The sequence below is a fragment of the Buteo buteo genome, chromosome 5 (assembly GCF_964188355.1).
Source record: "Buteo buteo chromosome 5, bButBut1.hap1.1, whole genome shotgun sequence".
NCBI lineage: Eukaryota > Metazoa > Chordata > Aves > Accipitriformes > Accipitridae > Buteo > Buteo buteo.
In genome coordinates, this window is record NC_134175.1 from 6,679,939 (window position 1) to 6,706,797 (window position 26,859).

The window sequence follows — 26,859 nt, forward strand, 5'->3', positions numbered from 1 at the left end:
AAAGAATGTTTTTGCAAGAGAGCCTTTCAAAACTTACGAAGCTATTAGTTGACTGGAGTTTTTTCTCAAGAGCAGAGCAGGTCTGAATTCACATTAAGGTCTCTCTGTACCATCCCGGCAGCGTGTACAAGACACGAGTGAACGTGGCGTGGCGTGGCGGAACGGTGGGTATCGCAGAATGCTAGAACGTTGCAAAAGGCAAGTTCACACTTTGGGGCTAACGGAGCATAACCACGACTAGAGAAACCCTTTACACACGCAGAGAGTCCCTTCTAAGATACCTGCAATAACTTTCGTGTCCGGCCAGCAGCCAACGCCGTTATCCACCCTGGGCAACCGTGGCGAGGCGGACCACTAAGGCAACTCGGCGCCGCCGCCCGCCCCGGGGCGGTGCCCCCCGCTCCCCGCCTCGACCTCCCGGGGCCCGGGCGGCCGCCAGCTCCGCTCCGCTCCGCCCCGCGCCCTCACTCGGCGGCGGGATGGGGCCGCGCTGGGCGCTCCTCGCCGCGCTCCTCCACGCCGCGGGCGGCCGGGTGAGTGCGGGGAGCCTGTTACGGGGCCGGGGGGGCAGGCGGGAGGCCCGTCCGTCCGCCGCTCTGCGGTACCGAGCGGCCTTTATCGCTGTAGTGGTTGCAAAGCGGGAGTGCGCCTGGTGTGCAAGGTGTAAGGCAAGTGGGCATCGTTCTGCTGTCACGCTTGCAAGTCCCGTGAGTTACCGGTCTCCCTCTGCTTGTACCGAACTCGGTGCTAGTTCTGCAGGGGCCTCAAGTCCCACTTCTAGACTTCTTCAAAGCTCGTCCTGCTCCCTTTGGCTATGTCGTTATTTCCTGGCTTCCCAAAGCAATGACTAATCGTTTTTCCTGGATTTTCATTGGAAATGTGTTGATTTTTCATGCTTGTTTGCATATTTGCAGAAACTGTGAAGGTCCTGGCAAGTGCAGAGTGTAAATCTGTATGTATTTTACACCGTTGTTTAAACAGGAAGTGCTTGTTGTGCTCTGCTGGATCCCTCAAACTATTCCCTATTTACATAGAAAAGCCCTTTAATTTACATCTAAGACCTGATGTGATGCAGCTGTGACTGTTCTCTTTTATATCCAGCTGTACCACTGTTTGCCAATGAATGCTTTTAACTGTTTAAACCAAAGAGCTCGATGGGGTCTTTTTGACTTTTTGTGTATGCTATACTGGTATATTGATAGCACTTTTCTACCGGATTTTAATGTGTCCTGAATTGTGACGATAAATACAGAAATGCTGCTGAGATGTCCAGGTCATTGCTTTTTAATGGGATGTGGATGTTGTTTACATGTTTATTTAATCATATTAATTTAGCCTTGATAAGATAAAGGCTCAGTGAAACCACATGAGGATGTCAGAGTGTATATTGAACCTGGAATTACATAATGGTCTTTTAAGGAGTACCAGGTGCTATACTGGGTTGATAATTAATTCTTGAAATTAATTCTTTTAACTTCTTCTCACTCATTTTGAATTCAGCCCTGGTTTATAAGGTGATACTATTTTGAATCTGATTTACTGAACACCTTGGAGCGGATAAAAGCAGATAAAGAAGGGAGAGTCTCAGGATTCTGGCAGACCTTACCACCAAAATTTAAGTGTGAAGTTTTGTCATGCTTTTTGCTGAACAAAGGGTTTTGATTTGAAAGGAATTAACTCTCCTCTCACCCTAAATATAATGATGGAAATCATGAAGAAAACTTTCAGCATCACTTTTCACTTTGTGACAAACCAAAGAAAAGTCCATATATAAATTAGAAAAAAAACCCTAGTACTTTCAGAAATACCACATCTGCCACAGAGCTGGAAAAAACCTGCCTCTTATATCAATTTTTAAAAGTGATCAGTTAAAGAAAACTTACTTGATTTTTGAGGGAGAGAAACTGGCAAAGCAATAGCTCTTGAGTGACGCTATTTCTTGGTTTTTTTTCTCATTCAGGTAAAATTACCTGAAAGCTTCTAGCCTCAGTCCCAGTGTTACTTACAGGAATTGAACATAATTTTTGCCATTTTGAACAACTTGGTCACTAGATATGTTTAATAGAAACTTTCTCAATAGCCTCAAACCGAAATAACTGTCCTTTGCAAAGCAGTGCAGTGTGCTCTGCAGTTTAGTTGCTGATGCGTGCAGAGAAGGTCATCCTCTGGATGCTCCTGAGTGGTTGTAGGGGAATGCTGCTGGTACATGGAAGGTGTGTTGATAAGCATGCATATACTCTGAACTGCAAAAGGATGAGCATAAGGGAAATCTTTTGGAAAAATCCCGAAATAAAACTGAGCAGACTGCTCAGATGTCCATGCTTTTTTTGTGGTCAGAGCTAGGAGGGCTGTGGGTGACCTGCAGCTTTGTTGTTGTACATATCCACACCTGTGGTTGTTGCATCAAAGTTCATGGTGACAGTCTTAACAGAGCATTGCAAAAGCCATCTGTGATACAAGCAACATCATCCCAGGAAAATAATTTGTTTCAAAATATTAGAGAAATGCCAATTCTGGCATTTGGCCTAGGTAGAAGACAGTTATACCCTCTGGCAGTGTGTTTGGCTGGTATACCTGGGGCATCTTGGGGAGGTTCTTCATCTACCATCTTTACACTTAGGGCTCACATAACTTCTCATTTCCTGCTCTGTTCTCAATGTTAGGTATCACCCTGTCTCCCTTAGATGCATCTTCTAGGATGTCTGCACGTAAGGTCAAACCTAATGTGGCCAATCCTGACTTGCCAATCCTTTCTTGGGAACTTGCTCATCACCTGCCCTTCTCTGACAGGTGGTGAGGATACAACCTGTCCTCCTGCCTCTCACGCCTGCAATCTGTTATTCCTCTTGCTTTCACACCTTGTTTGCCTGAGTATCTTTGATTTCCACAGGGAAACTGTAGATTTTAAGACCCATCAGCTTTGACAGTGCCTGTTACTGTAAGTGTCAGATCTTGATTTAGTGGATAATATCTTTTATTAGGACAACCTTTGGGAAAACAGACCAACTTTCGGATACATAAGCCTGAAGTTTTGAAACAGAAGAGCTGGTATTCCTGAAAATGTGTATGTTTTTCCAAATACAGATTCACATAATGGACCCGTAATTTTAGGTATTTGCAGGAAAGCAGCTTTAAAGAAGCTTTATGGTTTGACTATAGTTGGTGCAGCCTGATACAACTCTAGCTGATTTTGGCGAGACTTGCTGTTATCTGATAACTAATCTTCAACAGAATTATTTTTGTAAATTACCAGTTTAAATATTTTAAACAGAATTCTGTTTTTTCCTGTCTTCAGCAGGTTTGGTAGCTCAGCAAACGGTATTTTTTATCTTCAAGTCCTTTCCGTAGCAACAGATTTTTACATCAGAGTCCTTGGTGACTTCATTGTGGTTTCATATGCGTAAAGAACATTACACGCCAGACGTAGTTCCTGTTCAGACTCCTTTGTTTGACGGCTTAAGTTTGAAGAAGGCAACTGTATGAAAAAGAGACCAATAAAAATGTAGACATGTGAGTTAGGATTGAAATATATGCTTAAATATCTTTGTTTAAATGGCCTCCTTGAGTGAAAATGAATGTTATGTGAATGGATTAATATATATATTCATCCATTATATTAACATATTTTATTTCTATTATTGAAGATACTTAAATTTAATTACATATAAAGTCCAAGAATATAGGAACAAGCTGTAAGGCAGGAATTGAAGGAAATTAGGTTCATTATAATTAATATTCAGCACATAGGGAATGCATTACATTGTGACATGCTGTGAGTAGTTGAGACCTGGATTTCCTCGCCAATAGGTAGAGCCAGGTTGGTGCGTTGGATCAAGCCCTTCTAATTTGACAGAAGTCTGTATCCAAATCTTGTTCAGTAGTTCATGACTTGGGCTCAGCTCTGGTACAGACATGGGGGTCTCAGTTGTGGCTGGCGTCTGTATGACTGTGTGGGAGGGGACAGCCTGCAGGACCTTTCCCTTCCCTTGTGCTGCTCCACACAGCACAGATAACAACTGCAGGCCTGAAAAATCATGAGATACAGGCATGTTCTCTGCTAGTTTTGTCTTCCAGTGGGTAGGGTATTGGGAATCTTGGAAACAATTGTGCTTGTGCATACGTATTTAGAAGAGTCTGTACAAACCTCTCAATTGGTATGGAGACTGCTGTTAGCCCACTCCTCTCCAGTGACAAATTAGGTAACCTATCTACTGGATGTCTGTAGTACAGATGGGAAAATTATTCAAACAGAGCGGGGACTCTGGAGAGAGAGTCTTGAGTCATTGACTTTTTGCATCTTAAGTTATTGCTTAATACACAGGCATTGCAAAAATCTCCCTGGTGAGTTGGGTAGTCAAAGGCAAGCATGGTTTACCCATTTCTGTGCCAGAATATATTGCTTAATTTGATGTGCATAGAGCTAGACTAAATTTCATGTTTAATAATGTTTGTGCCTCTGCTGCTAGATAGATGAGGCATTTTACTTCTACTTGTACCTGTCAAATTAAAAGAAGTCTTCCAAAGTCTTCATTTTGTCTGTATAAATATCTTAAAAGTCTGCTGCCATTAGACGCTACTAACTAATCTGAGAAGTTCTAAGGCTATAATGCAAAAGATGCAACATCAGGTTAATTTTCCTTCACACAATCTGCTTACAGAAAATTGAATCACAGTAAAAGCAGAAGACAAAATAAGGACTTAGGAGAGATACAAACTAACAAAATAGAAAGATTGTGGAATAGAATCTGACCCCTACTCATCAGTCTTTCAGCCCAAAGTAGCCAATGGATCTGGATGTCAGGTACAAATATTGTGCTGCCCAGCCTGGACCTTAAAATTGGCGAGATGGCTAGAAAAAGTGTGGTCTTCTTGTAGCCAAGAAATCCAGGAGTTTTATACCTAGTAAGAGGCCTACACTTCCTACAAAGTAGCAGATTTGACTGCTGGCCTTGACAGCTTTGATTAAGCTAGTTTACATTGGAAGTAACTACTAGAATTAATGGCATCCTTCCAGTGCAAACAAAGCTGAGCTCGTGTGTGTATATAAATTGTACTTAAGCGAGTTACAAGTCCCTTTTAGTTTCCCATAATGTTCTTTGAGGATAATTGGCAAGAAATTGTCAATTGTATGTCATTGAGAGCCACAGCTCATCAGATAAAATTTCACGGAGATTGTATCAGACAGTAGAGATATCCTTTCAAGCACAACTTAAAAGACACAGATGTGAACCCATCAACCAAGAGGTTTTCCTGTGTCTTTAACTTGCAGGGCAGTATTTACAACAGACAATACAGAGGATGAGATAAGAACATTTTTTGCCAGGAAGCCTCACTAGCAGGATAATTTGTGATGCTGTGTATTATATTTGCTCCTTTTTTTTTTTCCTGTGTCTGCTCTTGCAGTGAAATTTTATGTTTTAAAAAGACTCAAGTGCTTGTTTTAATGAGGTTGATCATAGTGACTACAAAAATGTGATGACAACACTTGATCTTTCTTCTTTTAATAAACAAGAAAGTAACTTAAATGACTTTTGATGAGAGCAGAGCCCTTTTCTTCTCCTTTATCAGATTTTATTGTCAGCTCACATTTGCAAATGGTGTGGTTTATTGTGGCCCATCCTATGAGGGTATAATACCAAGTCCAGCATTAACAGTTATTACTGAACCTAGAAGGTATTGAAAAGCCTTGTTTTTATTTTTTAATTATTATGGTTATTATTCTTATTAATAATGATGAAACTGATAATGTTGAAGCCAGCCTTCTTGTTTTGCTTTAAAGTCTTCAATCCTTGTGCAAGCACCCTTTAAATAAGCCTTCTTAACTGGAAAGCAAAAATGGAGGCCAAAGTAGGTTTCGAAGATATTTGAGGCTGCAGCATGGTTCCTGCAAAACTGGGTTTCTTCTCATCAAAAGACAAAGAGCAGTGTTTGAAAAATGCAGCTTGTGCTCAGCAGCTGTTTCTTACTTCACCTACTCTAGTGTTTAAGATGGAGAATCTTTTTTTTTTTTTGTCATCCTTCCCCACCCCATCACGGTTTCTAGCCTGTTAAAAGCATCTTTACAAATTTGTTCTTCAGTTTGCAACCTGACTGTTTCTCATTGATCTGGCTGTGAGAGAATGGGAATGGTATTGGTGAAACCCATCCTCAGTCTCCCTGGTTTTGAATCTTTAACTCAACTGACTGATCAGAAGACATCAGAATTGTCCTGATGTCTGGTCAGTGTTACCAGCTTTCACAGTGTTTCAAATGGGAGTGGTGAAACTTCTACTTAAATAGTTTGCTTTCCTTTTTTCTTTTCTGCAATGAATACTGAAACTTAAGAAGGCCTTTCTCTGCCTTCACATTCTCAGGAAATGTTCTTTTTGACACTGACCATTGAGTAGATGGCTATACAGCTAGATAAGAGGTAAATATTTCATGATAAGCTGTATGAGAAAACATCGGGTTCCCTTTAAGCAATTGTTGAGAATGGGAAGTTTTAGTCTACTTTGTCAGTAATATGAAGACACAATAGATAATCAACATGTTTTTTCAGTAAGAAGGAAGGATGTTTTCATTACCGGCCTCCAAAGAGTTTGTTCCTGTTTTGATTTCTCTTTTTAATAATACTTTTAAAGTACTTCTCTAAATATGTGTAGATTATACATGGAGCAATCTCTTCAGACTGCAGAAAACTAAGCAGTGTCACATACTTTTTGAACAGCATCTTTCTGATCTAGCAGGAAACTCCTACGCTTGTACTACCTAACATTAGCCTTTTTCTTTTGAGTGAGTATATTTTTCCCTTTGAAAACAGACGGCAGGTCCTCAAATATTTTGACACTTGTTCATTGAAGTCATTGAGCTGTGCTGAGTGGTGTGAGTTGAAAATTAGGTGCACTGTATTTCATGACTTTCTTATGCATTTGACCTGCCATATGAGGTAGGTTTTTTATTTTCATTTAAGTCTTGTAGACAGTTGCTCCTTTTCAGAAGCAGCAGTGCAGTTTTTGGAGACATCATTTTCAAAACATAAGGCCTTTCTCATTCAGAAAGGAATCACAAAGTATCTGGAATGATAAAAGCCTTTTTTCCTTTCCTTTGGTGAAACAGTTCTAATGGTACAGGTTCTTTGACTGACGGGATGGGTTATCTTAGCTGGATATTGCATGGGTGTAAGCGAGGACGAAATGAACGTAAGCACAATAGAGAATTGAGCTTAGTGTCCTATGTCCTTTGCACCCCCTGATGAAAACAGAAAGATTCCTTGAAGCACTGCAGTAGTGCTAGACCCACAGCTCCCTCTTCCACCAGCTTGAGAGGCCCAAAGGAATTAATAAGTGGCAAAATCAATCTTTTTGTTTTCAAATAGGGCTCTAAATGTGTATAGGAAGTTGACCTACTGAGTAAGAAGGTATCATTTTTAACGTAGCCACTTTGCAGAAGATGCTTCTCCCCACAAACCAACAGTAAGAATTCAGGTTTCACTGGCGTTTTGTTAAAGGTTGTTTGAATCATGGCAACTGAGAATAGATACTTAGCCCTTTGGTTTGGGGGGGTGCAGTAGTGACCAGGTGTGATGCTAATCCCATAGTTCCATTGCATTCTTTTGAACGTAAAACCTGGAGAAGTCACTTTCATTGTGACAGATCTTTGAAAAACAGAGTAACTTCTAAATGATCTCAAGTAGCTTATAAGATGTGCATTCTCCTTCAACTTTTTGGCATCTGCTGCTTTCTGTTTCATCAGGCCTACATCAGTGCCTTGGGAAGGAAGGTGGTTATAATTGCACTGATCTTTAAGTCTGTGTCTCTTTTGAATGTCTACTTTAGGGTCAGAATGGACTTGTGACTCATGATTTCCCATTAATTTCTCCTAGGAATATTCATTGCCTTATACACCACAGTTTGCACAATGCAAAGATCCCAGCACTGAATTCTATGAGGAAGGACTTAATAAATGTTGCAGCCAGTGCCCTCCAGGTAGGTTATAATTCAAACTATTGCTTTACGCAGCCAAATTCAGTCAATTTTCAGATGAGTGTAGTACATTTTGTTTATTTATACATCTGAAGAGCATTGCATTTTTGCTGTTGTAATGCACTCTAGCTGGAAGACAATAAAATGCTGTCACTGGGTGGGCAGCTACAGATTCTGTCCTGTGACTTAGTGCATGTTTGCTTCTGCACAAACCCTGTTTTTAAAACAAGAATAAAGCAAGATGTCATTAGCAACATTTAAATGATATAATGACAAGACTAAAAATATCTGCAAAAAAGAGACATTGTTCATCAGAATTGGAATTCTCTTACAAGGTTAACCTGGCTGGGGCTTATCGGGAGGTAGGCTGATGAGCTCTTGTAAGCACAGTTTTCTGCTGAGCTCTTGTAAGCACAGCTTTGCGTGGTGTTTAAAGTATTAAAGTATTTTTAAGTGAACATTGAGCGGGGAGCAACAGCTCACTAAGGGAATTATAAAAATTAGAGAATACATGTCAGACCCAGCCCACTAATAACAAATATATTGTAAAACAGGGCATGAGGTAGAGCTTAGTTTCTGTACTTTGATAATATCACTTATATAAGGGGCTTTCCATTGGACAGGTTGATCTATAATTGCTCATTAAGGGAGTTTTGTTGTCTTTTACTGTAAATCAGACACTGCAGACCACTGTCAGAGACTGAGTACAAGACCACAGAAACTGTCTGCTTTGAGTTGTCATGTCTTGCACTCCAGTGATAATTATTAGTGATCTTTTGCTAGCAAAAATTGTTGACTGCAGAAAGGTGGGTGTGTGGGTTTGGTTTTTGGGGGGAGGTAGTAGTGCCATTTGGATATTTTAATAATAGAGTTTTTTTAACAAGTTGTAATTATTTTATTATATTAACCCAGCAAAAAACTGCCTTTTTTTCTCATTACATGCTGAGCAAACGAAATCTGTCTCCAAAAATGCTGAGTTGCAGTCAGAGACATCCGGAAGTTTAAGCAGGAAATCAGTATATGCTGAAGCAGCCACAGTTGATTGAATTAACCGAAAATGTCTAGGTAGATCTGTCAAACTTCCTTTGTTAAAAACACAACGAATGAAAGATGATAATTCATAGGTAAAACCTTTTTCTGTTGTGGTATGTACTGTTCAGTCTATTTCTCCTTAATTTTAATTTTTCAGAATAACAAACTGGACAAGTTGTAGGAAGTATAAAATCTTTATTTTTCTTATGATGAATTTGAATTTTTTTACTATAATTTCTCAAAAATTGAAGCCTAAATCATTAGCAGGATGTGGGAGGCAGAATTTTAAGCTTCAAGTAAGTACATGATAAAACAAAGTCTTTGGGAAGAATTCCTATGGCTTACCTCCAGGGCCCCTTCTTTTGGTGAACAAAGATTCTCCAAGTAGCTCCAAAGACTTTCTCAGTGTTACTCCTGCTTTCTGAGTATATTTTCCAGGATATTTCTGTACAGGATATGAGACATTAACTTTAATCATCATCTTCCTTTCAAGCAAGGGGGAAATGGCAACTGAGGTGTTTTCCTTTCTCCAAAATGGATATGTTGGAGCTCATATTTACTTATTTCCACCACTGCACTGAACCCTGTTGTTGGTGAGAAGCATTGGAGAAACTACCTTTGATAGCTTTTGATTTTGTCTGGAATGCCAGTAGCTTTAGAAACTTCTTGGTTTGATCTGTTAGGGCTGGCTGATGATCTTAGGGCTGGCTGAAGACGTGAAGGAAAAAGGGTGCGCTCATGTCCCTTCAGGTTGTTTGTGATAATACCTTATTATGCCTTCTTCACTTGGTGCCTGTAACGGTAGTAAGGGCCTCACCTAGACACGTCATTCCAGCACATGCCTGACGTATGGCCTGAAACACCATCCTGTGTTTCACCACAAAACACAGCTTCTGTGAGGGTAAAAAGTTTGGTTTATGTGCTGTGGTAGCTGCATCTAAGGATATGCTGAGGGGTTTTGTTCAGGACTGAGGCTGCCTTGTTTTGAACATAGCTGGAATTCACTGAACTGAATGTAGGAATAGGGGTCAAACATGAATAATGTAAAAGAAATCAGAGTTTCTCTCTATATACTCGCAGTCCTCCTTTAAATCAATACTTACTTGGTATATGTTACCAACCTGATAGCGGCAATGAGGGGAAGGTGTTTCTACAGCTAAGAATGAAACTTACCTTAAACAATTCCTAGTGTTCTTTTCCAATGAGATGTTTTCTCTGTTTTGTTTTGTTTGGGTTTTGTTGTTTTGTTTTTTTTTTTAATAGGTCAATATAAGGCAGAGAGCTGCAGTCACACTGCGGACACAAAGTGCAGTCCCTGTAGACCTAACACATATACAGCAATCTGGAATCGGTCTCCTCAGTGCTTTGCCTGCTCACCACCCTGCAGGAAAGGTAGGCTTGAATTATTAAAAAGGCCTTTGTGAGTTTAACAGCGTGCTCAAAGAGTACGCTTGGTTTAACCTAGTCTTTTCTCCTAAGAAAACTGGGAGGTTTTGTCTATCACTTGTATAGTCCCATTCTCATGCTTTTGGTCCTCACAAGATTTGGGTACAGGAATCAGGGAAAAGTCTTGCAGGGGGCCCTGCCTCTTTTTACTCCCCAAGTCCTAAAAATGTGACACCAATCTTTTATTCTTGGAAACTAAGGCACTGCATCACTAAAATAGATCCAAATGTCATCGGTAGAATAACTTCCTGCTTATACTCTCCAGCCAAGGGAGCTTAAGACCTGATTTACATAGGGTTAAATGGATAAATTACATTTCCAGCATCCAGTCATTTCTCAGTTTGTCTGCTGACAACAGCAAACACCAGTTGTGATATTCTTATATTTTTTATATTTTTTTATTTCTTCTGCAAAGCAGCATAGTCAGTGAGAGCATGCTGGTTCAGTTTGTTAAAGCAGCTTAACAGTTTGTAAGGTAGTACATTGGACCAACATCTGTACGTTGGTCTAATAGATCATGTGCATTAACAAATTCAGTCATACTGCTGCCCATCACTTCTAATGGAAACTGGTGTAGAAAATTATCTACTTGACTCACTGGCAAGTAAGTTTTAAGGATACAGTCTAAGTTGTTCAAAGGACCTTTGATCTCCTCTAAATAGATAATCCTACAAAGCTGGTTAATTACAGTATGAAAATGTCTGTAATAAGGTCTCCAATCACTTTAAATACAGTTGCATGATCTGCATAGACTGCAAATCTTAGTATGGCCCTCAGATACCGTACTGGTGAACACAGGTAACACAAATGTGCATATTTATGGTTACGATACAATATAATGCAACTGCAGGTACAGAGTTTCAAGTGTGCATTCTACAAATGCAAATTTCTGCTTTCCTAGAGAGAGAGAGGAAACTCTTCTGAAAATGTAGATGTTGGGGCATATAATATATTTGTTTTATGATGGTATACTAGCCAGAAGCTGCAAAATTGTCTTCAGTTTGTGGTATGTGAACTTCACCTCATATTCAGCTGAAACATTGCAGGCTATGATTTTAAATGTTGCTAATGACATCTTGCTTTATTCTTGTTTTAAAAACAGGATTTGTGCAGAATCAAACGTGCACTACGTCACAGGACAGAATCTGTAGCTGCCCACCCAATGAGTACTGCATTTCAAAAATATATGACTCCTGCAAAATATGTAAAGTGCATAAAAAATGTGGAAAAGGTTACCGAGTTTCCAGAAGAGGTAATTTAATTCTGAACACTCTACACACAAAATAGCTTTACTGTATGAAGAGGGTTATTTTTTGCATTAATAGTCCATAAATATTTCTGAATCTGCCTCCAACTCAGTAAATTACAGGAATATAGTCCTTTAATTCCCTACAGTTAAGCATTCTTTTTAGTGCAAGCATTATCTTAGCAAGTAGGCAGTAACTACAGCAACAGTATTCTCAAGAGGCATAACCAAAGGGACAACATGTTGCATTATTTTACTACCATATATCAGAAAGTTCCCCAATCCAACTTAATCTTCCTTTGTTTTGCTCTACTGTGTGATTTATTCTATACAAGTGACTCAGATTCGAGACCACTTAATTCCTCCTTACATCCTTGAAACAGGGCTTCAGGTTGAATTTTGGTTACAGTAAATAATGATGACTCTATGCTGTCCTGCAGAATTAATCTGTTTTTATTAGATGATGAAATTCACCACTCTGATAATGTAGCTGTCTCAAGATGATAAATAATATTCAAAGAGGTGGAACACTGAGTATTTTTAAGAAATTAAGAATCATTTGAAAATATACAGAACTCCAACAGAATGGAATAGGGGGTCAATCTGTCAGGGACTAGTGAAAAAGCTCAACGTTGTCTGCAGTACCACATTTTAGCCTTTTTGTGGATTTTTACAGTCTTTGAGAAAGATGGACTATCAAGGGCACGAAACTAACAGCCAATTAATCTTCTGATTTGTGTTCAGGTTGGGTGTTTCAAATTAATCTCTTATATGACAGTTAAAGACTGTATTTTGTGTACTGCCTCTGTATCACTTCCAGGATCTGTACTGCAGACCTTGATTATTCATTCTTGTTTCTCGCTAGATGACTAACTGGAGTTTTTCTATTTGTTTAAAGGGACAGATAGCACAGATACAGAATGTAAACCTTGTCCTCCTGGCACTTTTTCACATGAGGAATCTTACGATACCAGCTGTATACCACATACGGTGTAAGCCAGAGTTTCTGTCTAATAGCAACCTTAACTGTGCACAGGGTTGCTTTCTTTCCTAACTTCTCTTTTTGTTTCTTGCAGTTGTAAATCAGTGGCTATTCCAGGAAACAGAATGAATGACACTGTTTGCAGTGACTCAGGAACAGCAGTTGCCACAGTTCTACCTCACACTATTTTGAACCTGCTCCTGACCCAAAGCTCAGCTTCCAGCAAACCTGAAATAATAACTCGACCTGTCATTTTAAACTCTGTACCTGAAATGTCTCACATAATCGGTGAGCTACTAACTCATTTAAAGTCATTTTTGTCTGGCTAGGAAGCAAGTTTTTATTTAGTTCTCAGTTTCTTTCCAACACCTGTACCCAAACAGAACCTCAGAAGACCTGAATTAATTCAGTATGACAATGTTTGTAGTGAGTTGTATAATATTTACCTATGTATCTGTGCTACCCTAGTGCATTCTACAGTCCTTGTAATTCTGGAAAGATTTCTAAAAAGTCCCAAACTAGATTATACAAGGCATTTCCTGAGAATTGCTACTATGAAGGAGCTGGGAGAAGGTTGTATCTTAGATTCTGGACTAGGCAAACTTGACTTCTTCATAAACCTCCTGGTGAGAGGTCTTTGGAGACTTCTGGCAGCCTTTCCTGCGATGGGAAGTCCTTATAGCATGCAGAAGTGCACATGTATTCTCTCCTGTTCACAACCTATCCAGAAGGCATATATGTATAGGAGCATTCTGGGCTGTCTGGCCTTGTATTTAACAAACTGTTGCTAGCCTAAAGAGATGTCTTTTGTGACTGAGGCCAAAAGTCTGTCCTCACTTTTCAGGACAGGAAAATTCAATTTTATGAAGAGGTGGAGACTGAAATGCGACCTTGGTATCTGACAATAGAGGCATCAAATGTGAATGTCAGACACACCTGATACTTGTCAATTTAGTTTTTGTAGCCATGGACAGAAACTACAAAACTACCTCTTTCTAATTATGTCCTTTGTCAGATCAACCTGCTAAATAATTCATCTTTTTTATTTATTTTCAGGATCAGTAGCAGGTCCATTGTTATTGGTCCTGATAATCAGTATTTTGGGGTATTGTTTAGTCTCCAAAAAAAAAGGTAAGATTCATGAAGTGAAAACAAGCAGATATGTAAATATTGGGAAAAGTGTCATCTCATTTCCTTCCAAGTTGAGCCTAGTGGTTGACTGACATTAGTGTCTTAGAAGATGCTAGCTCTCTTTGAAGCTTTTCTTGTGGCTGGACATGGATGAAATATCACTAATGTGGAGGTTCTTTGGTGTCTAATAATGCATGAGTTAATTTACATTTTTTTTAAGGGGACAAGGAGATGATTTACAGGTTTCTGCCTCACTAGCCGGCAACCTATAGCTTCTTGAAACCCTGAGGAGCTTTTGACACCATTCCTCTGTTACATTGGGGTGAAACTGGCAAAAAGGTTCAACGGTCAATAGAAGAGAGACTAAGAGAAAACTCATGCAGATAAGCTTGATCATATAAGATTTGTGGCTACAGAAAAATAGAATTACAATAATACTCCAGGAATTCCGTATATATTTAGAGTAAAAATATTGTTATTAAATCACATGGGGTGAAATTAATCTCAGTACAGGGGTACAGTGAGGCAAATGTCCCATTCAAATCTCTCTTGTTCCTCAGATTTTAGATAATTGTCTAAACATACAACATCCTAGTGCAGTTGGACAACTGTACAACAGTTGTGCTCCTTCTGGAGCTTGTTAAATATTTTGTACTTCATCATTTAAATATTAGACATTATAAAATGTTATCATTAAACAGTCACGACCGTAGTTTATTGTCATCCATACCTTTTCTCACTGACACTATACTAGAAAAATTATTAATTCATGCAGAAGGTCCTCTTTGCTTGCTGGCTAAATTTGTCACCTTACAAAATTAATATACTGTAGCTTTCAACTAATGTAGTATTAGGTGTAGGTGTAATAAATGTACATTTTGAGTTTATTCCAGGAGCAGGGGATATCACTCAGACAAGTTAAGAGAGCAGCTTTTGCAATTGAAACAAATTTGGGTGCTAATGAACTGTCTTTCCTCACTTGCAGCCCTTGTATACTCTCCAACAAGAACAGAAGCAGATTCGGTGAGTGTCACTCCTTCCTTTCCATCTTTTCCATTTCTTTAAAAGTTATATAGAAATCATGCAGTCTTACGTAATTACAAGTAGCAGAAAACTGCACAGCAGAAAGACAACTGGAGTGAGAATAGGATGCTTTGGTCCCCAAGCTAGATGGCAAGATGTACCTTACATAACCCACATAATGTACCACCCTCACTTTATGTTAGGCTGTATTAGCAATAAAACAGAGGTGTGGTTCAGAAGACCAGATTTTTGAGCCTTTGTTCCCTAGGTAATCAGTGAAGTACTGTAGGTGCCTTCAGGAGACAGGTTCATTTTGTTGAATGCCTAATGAACTGGTACGAATTTTACTTACTATGCAATCACTACGCAAATGGCAATTATCTGTGGTTTCTTTAGCTGCCTAAGTACTGACCAGTTCTTTTTTAGTGTTTTCTAAAAAGACTAATGTTTTGCATTTCTCTGCAAATCTTCCAGCCTTTTTCCCCTACAGAAAAGCAGTGTGACAAAAAAGTAAGAAATACAGGATCGCAAAACTCCAGCAGTTCTGAACAGGAGGAACAACATCTCTTGGAAACTTCTGAGTCCAGCAGTAGCTCCCTGAATAATCCAACTGGATCTGCAAGAGTCAGTGTGAGAAGTAACAAGAACAATGAAAAGAAAGAAACAGAAGGATTTCAGCAGCAACATTCAGCTGCAGAAGGTTGTAAGCTTTACAGCGGAGACAGACACAACTCTGCGAGTTCAGGTAAGAATGTATCAGAATGATCCAGAACCTCTTGGATTTTGATTATCAATTATGAGTCTTTTTAGAAGAAGTTTACGTGGCAGGGTAAAAGATCAGACTCTTGTTCAGCAGAGAGAGTATTTAGTAACTTTTGAAAAGAAAAAGCGATTGTGTTAAGTTGTCAGCCTGAGACAGTAAAGAGCGTCCTCAATGGAGAAAGAGTTATTTGCAGACTAGGCAGATCAGTGTGATGGTAGGCAGTTATCTGTGAGTGTAAGAGCCAAAAGGAGCAGTAAGAAAAGAACATAATCAAAAGCATCTGAAATGCCAACAGATGGACAGGAAGTTGGCTGTTATCCAGGGCTCTGTATTAATTTTTATGGCTTTTTTATTTCTGGGATGACACGTGGATTTTATGGTACCAAAAAACCCCTAAAATGTTACAGAACCAACTCCACAAGCTTGCCTAAATTAAGTGAAGCAAGAAGATATTTAGTGTCTATTTTAACTTTTAAGTCAAAGAACTGGATAAAGACTCCAACTGTCCTTTTCTGGATTTCATTCTTCCATGTTTAATGTGTTTTCTGTTTATTTGACAGAACATTCTGGTAACGGAGGAACACAGGTGAATGTGACTTGTATTGTTAAAGTATGTAGTCCAGACTGCAGTTCCCAGTTGCCAGAACAGACTAGTTCAACTAGCATGGATTATGGAAACGCTCCCTATTATTCCCCAACAAGGGAAGAAATTCCCCTTTCAAAAGAAGAAAACCCCTTGAAAAAAGGAACTGAAATTAAGAGCTCAGTGGAAAACGAGGACAATTTGCTTCAAGACTTACTTTCAGAAGAAAAGAAGTTTCCTCTGGGTATTCAAGATGCGGGGATGAAAACCAGTTAAAGGAAATTGCAGATCATATACTGATTGACTAATAAAATTAGCCAAACAACGCCATATCTTCTGAAATAAACATTACCTTAAATGTAGCATTCCTGCAGAGACTTGAAATTTCAGACGAATATAGACACTGATGCTTTAGAGGTTTTTAATCTCGGCAGCTTTGAGAGTCAAAGGATGATCTTTGCATTTTAAAAAAATTTGAATGCTTTTTCTTTTAAACTGAATGGCCAACTCCTCCCTTTCTTGTGTGGTACCGCAGAGAGACCTTTACCAGATTTGAAAAGGAACATTTTTCTAACTTTATGCCATCGATTTATCTGCTGAAACTTCTTGTGATGATAATTTGGGTTCAGGTATGCCACCTGTCAAGAACATGTCTGTGACTAGCTCTTCTGGAGTTAATTTACTGGAGATAATTATCTGGAGTTAAAACAGGAGTTAAATTATCATTCATTTGATGCTAATGAATTATCCATTTTATTTCCTATCCCCTATCTTCATGGACATACTTTCCCTCATCCTCATGGATATTTCTTTTATTATTACAGTTTGCTTTTGCTCGTTATTGGACCAAACTTCTCAAATCAACTTCTTAAGTACATGGAGGAGCGCAACCTTTTACAGGAGCTTTTTTTAGTAGATTACAACTATTATGTCTAAACAATAGCATCTCATTAGCTGTACATAGTTCATTTTATTTTAGAAAAGAAAATCTAGATTAAATAGTTGTTATCTTAGAGTAGGAAGTAAGTTCCTTTTATTGACAAAGTTTGTCATCTTTGTGTCCTGGTTGATTTAATATAGTTTCCTGATTGATTCTGACCTCATTTTTGAGGTTAACCACAACCCCAAAATATTTTTCTCTATGTTCCAGTGAATATTAGAGAAGATCCATGTCAGATATGCCAGATAGCTCATGCCTATTGACCTCAGGAAAAGGACTCTCTCTGGATGATTGCATAGCATAATCTGTAGAACGTGGAATTGACTCAAACCTCAGAACCAGAAAATCCTGTTGTCCTTCACTTCCTGCGCGATGCTGAACATCCAGCCACCTCTTACAGAAAATGAGTAGAGGTTTTCTTTGAATCAAGTGGGAGTCTTTTGTTTTGGAAGTCAATCTTTAGGATCCCATTTCCCATAATTATATTTTATGTGTGTGACTTAACTGACAATTGTGGTGTCTGTATTCAACCAGAATTTGCAATATGGTGTCTGAGTTACATTTGAGTGAAGTCATACAGTAGGCATAACTTTTTTCTTTCATGCCGTGAGAACATACTGTTGGACTAGATGATCACTGTACTTCCCTTCCAACTGAACTATTCTATTCTACCTCAAGAGAAACTAAATCTAGTAGTTATTTCTGAGGCCTTAGATTGAAAAAGGGTATTTTGGAATGGCATTTATTCTACAGCTACAGGAGATACAGATTTTAAAAATACAAATTTTAAAATTCTACAAAAGCTATGAGGTTTACTAATATTATTTCTGGAATGGAGAACTGGCAAACAGGTCTTTAATTCTACTATGAGAAACCTGTTACAACCGTGTATTAAACTTGTACTTGAAGGTAGTTTTCAGAAAAGACTTTGAAAATGGGCACACTGGAACTATTACAAAACTGAAGGATTTAGGCAAGAAAAGAACCTAATTTTATACAGCGCTTTGAACCTCTTGCACTGTAGTATTTTCATGTCTTGTTTGTCAGGTCCCAGTATTGGGACCAGATTGAAGCAGCGGTGGAAGATTTTTGAAGAAGTTTCAAAAAGGTTAAAAAGGAAGATCCTGTTACAGCATTTAATTTACTGGGTTTTCAAATTACAGAGCTGCGTGATGGAATGAAAATCCAAGTTTTATGTTGAAGTGGGAAAGACACACTTGTATTTGCTTATAAAAAGTAAAAGAAAAAAAAAAAAAAAAAAGGCGCCTGCATTTTTGCAAGTACATGTATCTTCCAAGTTCCCTGACCTCTTCATTAAACAAAATTCTAATTTCTAGAATGGGTTCTTTCGTTCCATAGGTTAAGCTGCTGCTTTCCAAGCAATTTTATTTCCTCCTGACGACAGGAGGACGGATCCCCTGCAGCCTGCGCCTGAAGAGGACTCTCATCAACAACCACCACTCTTTCGCTTCAGCGTCGCCGAATGCGCTCATCGTCTTGGCCTCCAGCCTGGGCAAACCGGCCTTTGACGCTTTTACGAGCCCAAAAGCTGTGCTTACAGCCCCCTACTCGACGCCACGGCGGCTGTGAGACCCCCCCCCCCCGAGGATCCCGGCCCGGGCTCCAGTCACGCAGCCGCCGGCGGGACGTCCGCCCCCCCTCAGCGCCGCGCTCCGGGGCGGGGCGAGAGCGGGATGGCGCCGCCCCGGCCCGCCTCCGCCTCGACGAGGCGAGGGAGGCGCACATCGATAGCTCGGCGTTCCCCTACCCAGGCGTCCCTCCGTCGGTTGGCTCGGGATCGATTGGCGTGCGGCCCGCCGACCCCGCGCACCATCGAGGAGGCGGCCGCCACCGGGAGCCCAGGTGGGTATCGGCGGGCTGGGGGCGCGGGGCGGCGCTCGGGCCCCGGTCGCCCTTTCCTCCTGCGTCAGCCTGCGCTCCGAACTCGACCGCGGCTGCACGGCGCGGGCCCGGCCCTGAGGGGCCCCTCCCTGCCTCACGCCCCTCGCGGGGCTCCGCCCCGCCGTCCCGGCCCCCGGAGGGGGGCGACGGGCAGCCGCGCAGTCCCTTGTCCCTTACGCCTCGGGGCCGGGGCCGCGGAGGGGAGCGCGTCTCCCCCACTCCCCGCGTGGGGGCTCCGCCCTCAGCCTCGCGGCCGGGCCTCGAGGCTGCCCCTCAGCCGCCCGCCCTGCCTGGCGCCCGCCGTTTGCCCCCGGCCTCTCCGTGGCTTCCTCCGGGCTCTCTGCGGCCGCCTGCGGGCAAGGTGACCTTTCGCTTCGTCTCCGACACGCGTTGCGTGCCAACAGGTCTCCTCGCTTGCCTGTCTCCTCCTCCTCCTCCGCGCGATATCTTTGCTTGCGTGGAGGGAGAGTGTCCTGAAGGCTTCTCCCCGCCCTTTTTTTGTGTAACCGGGCGCTGAGTAAAATGCCCCCCTCCGCCCTGCACGGGCAGGCAACATCATCGCAGGTCGCTTCCCTCCTTGCCGCGCAGCTTTCGAGCTGCCCCTGGCACCGCTCTTCAGGGCCTGCCTCGTCCTCCCTGTTGGAAAAATTGCATCTTTTTCCAGAAAAAGTGAGCCAGCTTTGAGCGAGGTCCCGGTTTGGGCTTTGGTTCTCATCCTGATAAGCGCTTACTGTTCCTTTTTCACTGTGTATGTTAAGGAAATAAAAACTGGCATGGAAAAGGAGTGTCTTGTTTTTCTTTCCAGTGGCACGGCAGTGGACTAGAAAGTTACAAATGTGAAAGCTTTAAAACATTTGAAAGATTCCTACAATAGTTATTTACGTTCCACAAGCTTAGGTTAAGCAGGTGATTTACTTTATTTACAGTTCTTATGATGACTTGCATGGAATTGTTCATGCGCTGGAGGTTTTCAGTCACTGGGCTGCTAACCTGTTCCGTGCTTCTGAATGTTTCCTCAAGATCTTTCCTCTGATTTGGTTTCTAACAGCTGTAGATTTCTTTCTTTAATTTACTTTTTTTTTTCAGGGTAACATGACAAGAATTACTGTATTTGCTTTTGTTTGAAGTCTATCTTTCTTGACAATTTTACTAGAATAAAAACCTATAATATAAGTTATATATAATATATATTATATATATATAATATAAGGTGGTGGCAGCCCCATTTGTATGAATGCTTGGTCTTCATTATGTGGAGTACTACTATTGTTTTTGAAAAATGTTGAGAAATTTTACAAAGATAAAAATGTTAAATGTGTTTAACGTGAAGATATGCTTTATTCGCATGTAACTTCCCTGTGTTGTTTATGATTGTGTTTCATTCTGCATGACAGCTTAGTTTTACTGTTCAGCCTTTAGAAGAAGCCTTTTCTTATTTGCTTAGTTCTGGTTATTTTATTTAACTGTATTAGTTAAATGTTTTCACTAGCTTTTTTTTTTAAGAAATAAAGGCTTAAATGTGGGTGCCTAAAATCAAGCAAACCTAATTAGGGGAAAATGCTGAATCTTAATATAAAAATTAAAAGGTAACTCTTGAAGTAATTTTTTCATTTTTTTCTTCTATTGTCAGCTGTAAATAAGTCTGACATATCTTGCTTTTCTGCTCTGTAGAACTCAATCTTACATACACTGGTTTGGGGAGGTATGTGGGATTGGGAGACTTTTCTAAACACAAAACTAATACGTTTGCTGTGTTCTACCCACAAGATACGACCTGTGTGCTTTTTTTTCCTTACTGTAATAACATGCTCGATCCTGCCCTTCCAGAAGCTAATGATGGTTTTGCAATTCACTGGTTAAAAACTTGAACAGGGACTTAGGGGTTTTGATGGTCTGATTGCCACATAAGTTGAAACAGAAATGGCTGGAGAAGAGTATGAAGGGAAGCGCTTACATGTATGACCAGTGTTGCTTCTCTAATGTAGCTTTTGTTCCCTCCTTGATGCAGTAATCTGTGCTATCTCTTTGAAAACCCTATTAGAGTAACTGTTGATGAGCTATTTATGGGGCTTGTATCTTATTACTTCCCACACATACACTTTTCCCAAAAAAGGGATTTGGGTAGTGTGAGTTGTTTCACAGATGTTATGTAAGAATTCTACAGAAATACAGTTGAAGACTCTGGGCTGTCACTTCAGACCAGGCTTCCAAAACCAGAATGCTGGCAGCTTGGAAGAAAATACTGGCAGCAGAAGTTGAGGAGGCCAGTGCAAAACGGCTTCAGTCAACATGGAATTTTAGTCTTCTCTTTTCTGGAAGAGGATTGTAGATAGACCTTGCTGATTATTGCAACAGAATGTGGTGTTTTGATTAGAAAAAGGATGGAAAGATGAACTTAATTTGCAAATGGGAGTGGTCTGTAATCATCAGAGATCTATATGAAACTGATTTGAGGCTTAAATGGTATAGCAGAAAGCATTTTTTAAGGTAGAAATCAAGCTTAGTGTTTTTCTGCTTTTTAGATGGATTACAGTGATAGCAGTATGTCAGCTCTGCTGAGAGTGTGTATTTCAGATAATAATTCTCTTCATGTTTTTTCTTTCAGAGCGAGACTGTAATTATGGGACAGAAATCCAGAAAATGACAGAAAAACATTAGTTGCCCTCTTCTAGGACAGTCATGTTGGAAGGATTGGTAGCCTGGGTCCTCAACACCTATTTGGGGAAATATGTCAATAACCTGAACACAGACCAACTGTCAGTCGCTCTTCTAAAGGGTGAGGCTTTGTGGTATTTTCTGTAGGGTTTTCGTACTGTGATTTTAAAAAAAACAAAAGTGTTACGTTTTTGTAATAACTGGAAGGTGGAATAGAAACAATATCGTGTTTAATGTTTATACAAACCATTTTGATATAGAGTTTTGTGGTAGCACTTTACAGTGAATAGTAAATTCTCTTGTGTTCCTATCTTTGTTGCTTTTTATCAACACTGTTAAACCAATTTATATGAAACTTTCAAAAGTATGCTTAGCATATCTTATCGGCACGTTTAATTTATATAATATTTGAGTGTCATTTTTCTTGATACCGTTCAGTAACCTTTCTGTTGAGGGACTATGGCAGGAAGTATTCTGTAGTATTTACCTCTTAAGTTTTGGTGCTAGTAGTTACTGCCCTGTAATTAAGACTTCTGGTTTATGTCATGTTGTGTTCACGAGTCTTATAATTTTACAGAGTCTTCAGATCAATGCTTTCTAATTTACCTTTTGCTGCTATTTGCTATTTTTGGAGACAGTATTTTATAACACTTCAAAGCTTTTCTGTGCGTGCTTGTTGTAATATTGAGAAAATACTCAAAGTATCTCTTTTGAAAAGACAAAGAGTAGAAGCTTTCTCCTTGGTTACAAGAAAGTTCAGATCTAAAACCTTGCAGAAGATTGCTTCTAGATTACCTCCTCAAATAGTTTGAGCACATGTCATTGAAAAATTAACAAGTATGTTAAATAACCACTGCAATTGTAACAAAACTTGAAGCGGTAGGTGGCTGTTCTCATGAAATCCTATTTGATTTTTTTTTTCTTTGAAACATGGTGCTGGTCATTTTAGGCTTATAATGTTCAAGTTAGCGTTCTTTAACATAATTTTGTTTAACAGACTTGTCTCTTTTTCTGCTTTGCATAGGTGCTGTTGAATTGGAAAACTTGCCACTAAAGAAAGATGCCTTGAAGGAACTGGAATTACCATTTGAAGTAAAGGCAGGTTTGTATTTTGCTTGGGTGTGCAGGACAAATATGTATAAACAGGAAGTATTGCATATTTTAGAAGAACCTTTACCCATGAGTCAGAGGCTTGAAGAAATGAGGTAGCCTGGTTTTCAGGTAATCCAATTCTATTTGAGCTTGTTTGTTTCTTACACCGCTTTTTCTTTTACGTTTTCTAAGGATGATAAAGTATGTTTACGCAGGAATCTGATAGCATCTCTGTTCTGTATATCTAGGTTTTATTGGCAAAATAACACTACAGATACCTTTTTATCGCCCACATGTGGATCCATGGGTGATATCTGTCTCAAAACTACACTTAATTGGTGCACCAGAAAAAAAAGAAGATTTTGATGAGGAAAGGGAGAAGTCTCAAGAAAGAGAACACAAGAAAGCCCTTCTTCTAGCACTTGAAGAAAAATGGAAAGTGAGTCACGCTTTTCTGTCATGGTGAAGAAACCACTATGGGATAAGAAACTAAATTAAAATTTGATTCATACATGCTAACATAGTGCAATTTCTGTGCTACCCCGCCCCCATCATGCTGTGTGTCCCCTATATATTGGAGACACTGAAATGGGTTTACTTTCTCTTTCTCTCTGTTCACAGTAATTGCAGTGTAACAAGGTACATTGTTTCCTGACCAGTTGTTACAGTGGTGGTTAATGCTTGTCCCTGTTTTCTCTTTTAGAAAGAACGACAACAGAAAGGGGAATCTTACTGGTACTCAGTTACTGCATCTGTAGTCACAAGAATTGTAGAAAACATTGAAGTAAGTGTTTGCATTGTAGAGCTTTTCCCACTTGTTAAGAATTACCTGTGCCCACTGTGCTTCACATTATGTAGTCCTCAGAGAAGAAATAACGTAAATCAAAGCTAGATGTTTGGCAGAGGACAGTCCCTTTTCAGATTGAACCTTCTTAACTTCAGTCTTAAACTAGTCCTGATGGGGACTTCTGGAAAGGAAAAACCCTCCATCCTGCTTTTACCAAGGGGAAAACATCATTTTTTTTTGGTTTGTAACAGTAGGTGAATAATGTATTTGCATGAAATCTGATGGTTTTTGCTCGCATTTGAATATTTAGTTATAAACCCAGCAAAATACTGAATTGTTGATGAAGCAGAAGAGCATGATTTGTTTTGATAAAAAGACAATTTGTAAACAAAAAAAGTCAGAGTTTCTGCTGATCTATGATTTTGATTATTTGACTGTGTGTCATCTCTCAAGTTCTTTATTCTTTTTCTGCTATTACTAAAAATCTACCATGTGTCTCCTAAGTTTCAAAATGACTCAAAAATGTGGCTGTTGTTCTCTGTTGCTTTTCCTCTTTGGAAGTCCTAATGTAGTTAATGACATTTTAGCAACATTTACATCATTAATTATTTGTCTTTAAGAACCAGAAGCTTTCTACATATTCATTGCTAAAGTTTGTCTGCTCACCTCCATGAAAGGACTATCCTTCTTTTTTTCCTTGTGTGACTGTATTATTTGGTTGTGTTTCAACTCAATAGAGGCAATTCAGAAGCAAGGCACCTCAGACTACTTGCTTTTCCTGATATGTTTGAGAAGAATGTATTTGGTGCAGGAAAGGCGAGAGTATCTATACTTTCGGCAGTCCTGGACTCTACATTCTCTGAGAAGCCACAGTATCTTGGTGTTCTCAAAGGTTTTACCAATGTAAAATTAGTTTGGGTCACCTCGTATTGTTATTAGTTTGTCATTCTGGCCCATGCTGAAGATTCTAGTGCATAAAACAAATTGGAGTCTTTGGTTGGCAACTGCGTATTTGCCTTTAAAATGGAGAATAATAGTAGGGTAGCAAAATAAAGTACGCTGTCTTGTGAAAGTGACTAGTTGATTTTGGGGAGAAGGGCAGGGACTAGTGGTATCTGAGAAGAAGATAGAACCAGAGAGTACAAAATCAGAAGTGAGGAATAGGATTTCTATGAGATCTAAAGAACTACCAGAAATTTGTTGGAGAATTGCAGAAATTAAATATTAAATTGCTTCAGTATTAATGAATAGTACGGCTGTCCACTCTAATATAGTTGTCTCTAGTAATGTTTTTTTTTCTGTCTAGTTAAAAATTCAGGATGTACATTTGAGATTTGAAGATGGTGTCACAAATCCTTTGCAGCCATTTGCATTTGGCATATGCATCAAAAATGTATCCATGCAAAATGCGGTATTTGAACCAGTAAGTATAACTTTTTGTACAAGAACTCATGGCAGCTAAGATATGATGCTGTATTTTATGGGTGCTAGTAAATATTTAGTAAAACATATGGCATTTTAATAATCTTCTCGTTATTGTAATAAATTGATTCCGGGCATTTCATATTGTTTATTGAGTATGTAGAACTAAAAACTGCATGGCACATGTTGTGTGATCTTGACTTTATTCCACTTTTTCTACTTCAGGTGGAAAAGCTGATGCGGAAAAAACAGTTGGATGTTGCCGACTTCAGTATTTATTGGGATACTAACTGCACATTATTGGGTGACCTGCCTCCTGGTCAGCTACAGGTACAAGAGAGATATTTTTGCATATGAAAGAGACATTGTTGCTGTTAGTCTCCTTTCTATATTGCAGACCTAATTGACTTAGAAATTAATGGATCTTGGCTTTTAAGAGCAACAGAAGTTTATGGTTAAGAGTTTTTTTTTTTAATGGACTGGCATGCTAATAGAGTGTATTCTAGTATGTGAAACCAGTGCATCCTAATAAGTATTGTACACACATTTCTTATAGAATAAGTTTGCTTGTAACCCACAGGAAGCAATGGATAAGAGTATGGAGAGTCGTGATCATAACTACATCATGGAACCTGTATGCACTTCTGCTCTTCTTAAGAGAAATTGTTCTAAGGAGCCTTTAAGATCACGCCAGACTCCGCGGCTTGAGTGTGACATCCAGCTTGAGACTATACCCTTGAAGCTTTCACAGGTAAATACCAGCCATCTTCATTTAACTCTCAGTGTCTGAAACAGACTGTTGAGAAGCGGGGTAAATGAGGCCATCATGAGCTCTGTGCTATGAACTATGTTAGGCTGTGTTGGGTGTCCAAACTAGTTAGTGTTCAAGATTGCTTTGGTATCTGTATGCCATATTGTGCACTGCTTTATGGTCAGTTTCGAACAAAATGACTGATCAAAGAAGATACTACTTTATGTTTTGGTTATCTCAATGTCTACAGATTCAAATTGGTAGTTTGACATAGAGTGTATTTTTTCCTTCCCACGTGCTGCAACTGTTGTTTGTATGTCAGTGCTTCTGAAGATTCTGCTGGTAAAATGACATCTTGAATTATCTGTCTCTAAGAAAACAGTTGCTGATTCAAACAGCGAAATACCTGTAGAGGTCATAAAACTGGTAGTGTTTGTAACAGCTTAAATGCCAATTATTGTAGCATAAAATTAATACTTCATTAAAGATTTAGTTTTAAAAGCAACTGAAAGGGATATACTAAAGAAGTTGTTTAAAACCAAGCATTCCAAATTATTTAATTATTTTGCTGCAAGTGATTATTGCAAAAAAATTACATTCTTGTTTGTTTATTAGAGTAATAGGAGGGATGCGTATGGGTTTTTTTTAGTCTATAGAATGTACAATAGCAGCTGATTTTAGGTCGATAATCTGACATGGAAGGAGATTTCATTCTGTGTGTTTGTAAATGAAGTCTGTAAATTGAATGTCACACAGTAACTACTAGCTACTGGGAGAAGATCTGTGATACTAGAGAAGCAAATTATGATTAACATTAATCTTAACTCTGAAGCCATATGCAGGCCGTTGATGCAGATAAACTAAGCCTGTGGTTGGGTTTTTTGTTTGTTTTTCCTCCCCTTTGCTTTGGAAAGCGCTACAATATTGCCTAATTGATCTGTGTATTGTTTTACTAAAAGATGCAGTATCAGCAGATCATGGGATTTTTAAAGGAACTGGCTAGAAAGGAACGACAGCTTAAATTCAGGAAGTGGAGACCAAAGGTTACAGTAACAGAGAAGTAAGTAGATCTACATATGTGGTGGTGTTAATATGGTATTAAAAACTATACTAGGCAGACTAGAATGAAGACAAATATAAAAA

At 39.4% G+C, this 26,859-nt stretch overlaps 2 protein-coding genes across 13 annotated transcripts in view; both read left to right on the forward strand.

Annotated features, from left to right (window-relative positions):
• The first annotated feature begins 423 nt into the window (after nucleotides 1-423).
• On the forward strand, nucleotides 424-18,369 carry LOC142030924 (tumor necrosis factor receptor superfamily member 1B-like). 5 transcript variants are annotated; one of them, XR_012650359.1, is made up of 11 exons: nucleotides 430-533; nucleotides 7,862-7,964; nucleotides 10,257-10,385; nucleotides 11,542-11,691; nucleotides 12,584-12,677; nucleotides 12,762-12,955; nucleotides 13,724-13,798; nucleotides 14,784-14,821; nucleotides 15,296-15,566; nucleotides 16,145-16,796; nucleotides 17,318-17,376. XR_012650359.1 is itself a non-coding variant. In XM_075027473.1 (10 exons), the coding sequence occupies exons 1-10, from the start codon at nucleotides 480-482 to the stop codon at nucleotides 17,368-17,370; spliced, it is 1,161 nt and encodes a 386-aa protein (XP_074883574.1). In that variant the 5' UTR covers nucleotides 424-479; the 3' UTR covers nucleotides 17,371-18,369. The 5 variants fall into 5 exon arrangements, 4 of the variants coding, with proteins under 4 accessions (XP_074883574.1, XP_074883570.1, XP_074883573.1 ...); XM_075027473.1 differs by lacking the exon at nucleotides 16,145-16,796 and having other exon boundaries at nucleotides 424-533; nucleotides 17,318-18,369; XM_075027469.1 differs by having other exon boundaries at nucleotides 16,145-18,369.
• A 461-nt stretch (nucleotides 18,370-18,830) lies between these two features.
• The window catches only part of VPS13D (vacuolar protein sorting 13 homolog D), a 110,206-nt gene continuing 102,177 nt past the window's right edge, over nucleotides 18,831-26,859 (forward strand). For 6 of the 8 annotated variants that reach the window (XR_012650357.1, XM_075027444.1, XM_075027447.1 and 3 more), the window contains exons 1-9: nucleotides 18,831-18,970; nucleotides 21,615-21,785; nucleotides 22,689-22,766; nucleotides 23,005-23,195; nucleotides 23,460-23,540; nucleotides 24,850-24,966; nucleotides 25,191-25,295; nucleotides 25,546-25,716; nucleotides 26,676-26,776. Coding sequence is in view for 6 of the 8 variants with exons in the window: in XM_075027444.1 (XP_074883545.1) it covers nucleotides 21,689-21,785; nucleotides 22,689-22,766; nucleotides 23,005-23,195; nucleotides 23,460-23,540; nucleotides 24,850-24,966; nucleotides 25,191-25,295; nucleotides 25,546-25,716; nucleotides 26,676-26,776 (941 nt within the window). In the remaining 2 variants the exon portion in view is untranslated. Of the gene's footprint in view, nucleotides 18,971-21,614; nucleotides 21,786-22,688; nucleotides 22,767-23,004; nucleotides 23,196-23,459; nucleotides 23,541-24,849; nucleotides 24,967-25,190; nucleotides 25,296-25,545; nucleotides 25,717-26,675; nucleotides 26,777-26,859 lie in introns of those variants that run through there. The other 2 variants (XM_075027448.1, XM_075027450.1) reach the window with 2 other exon arrangements.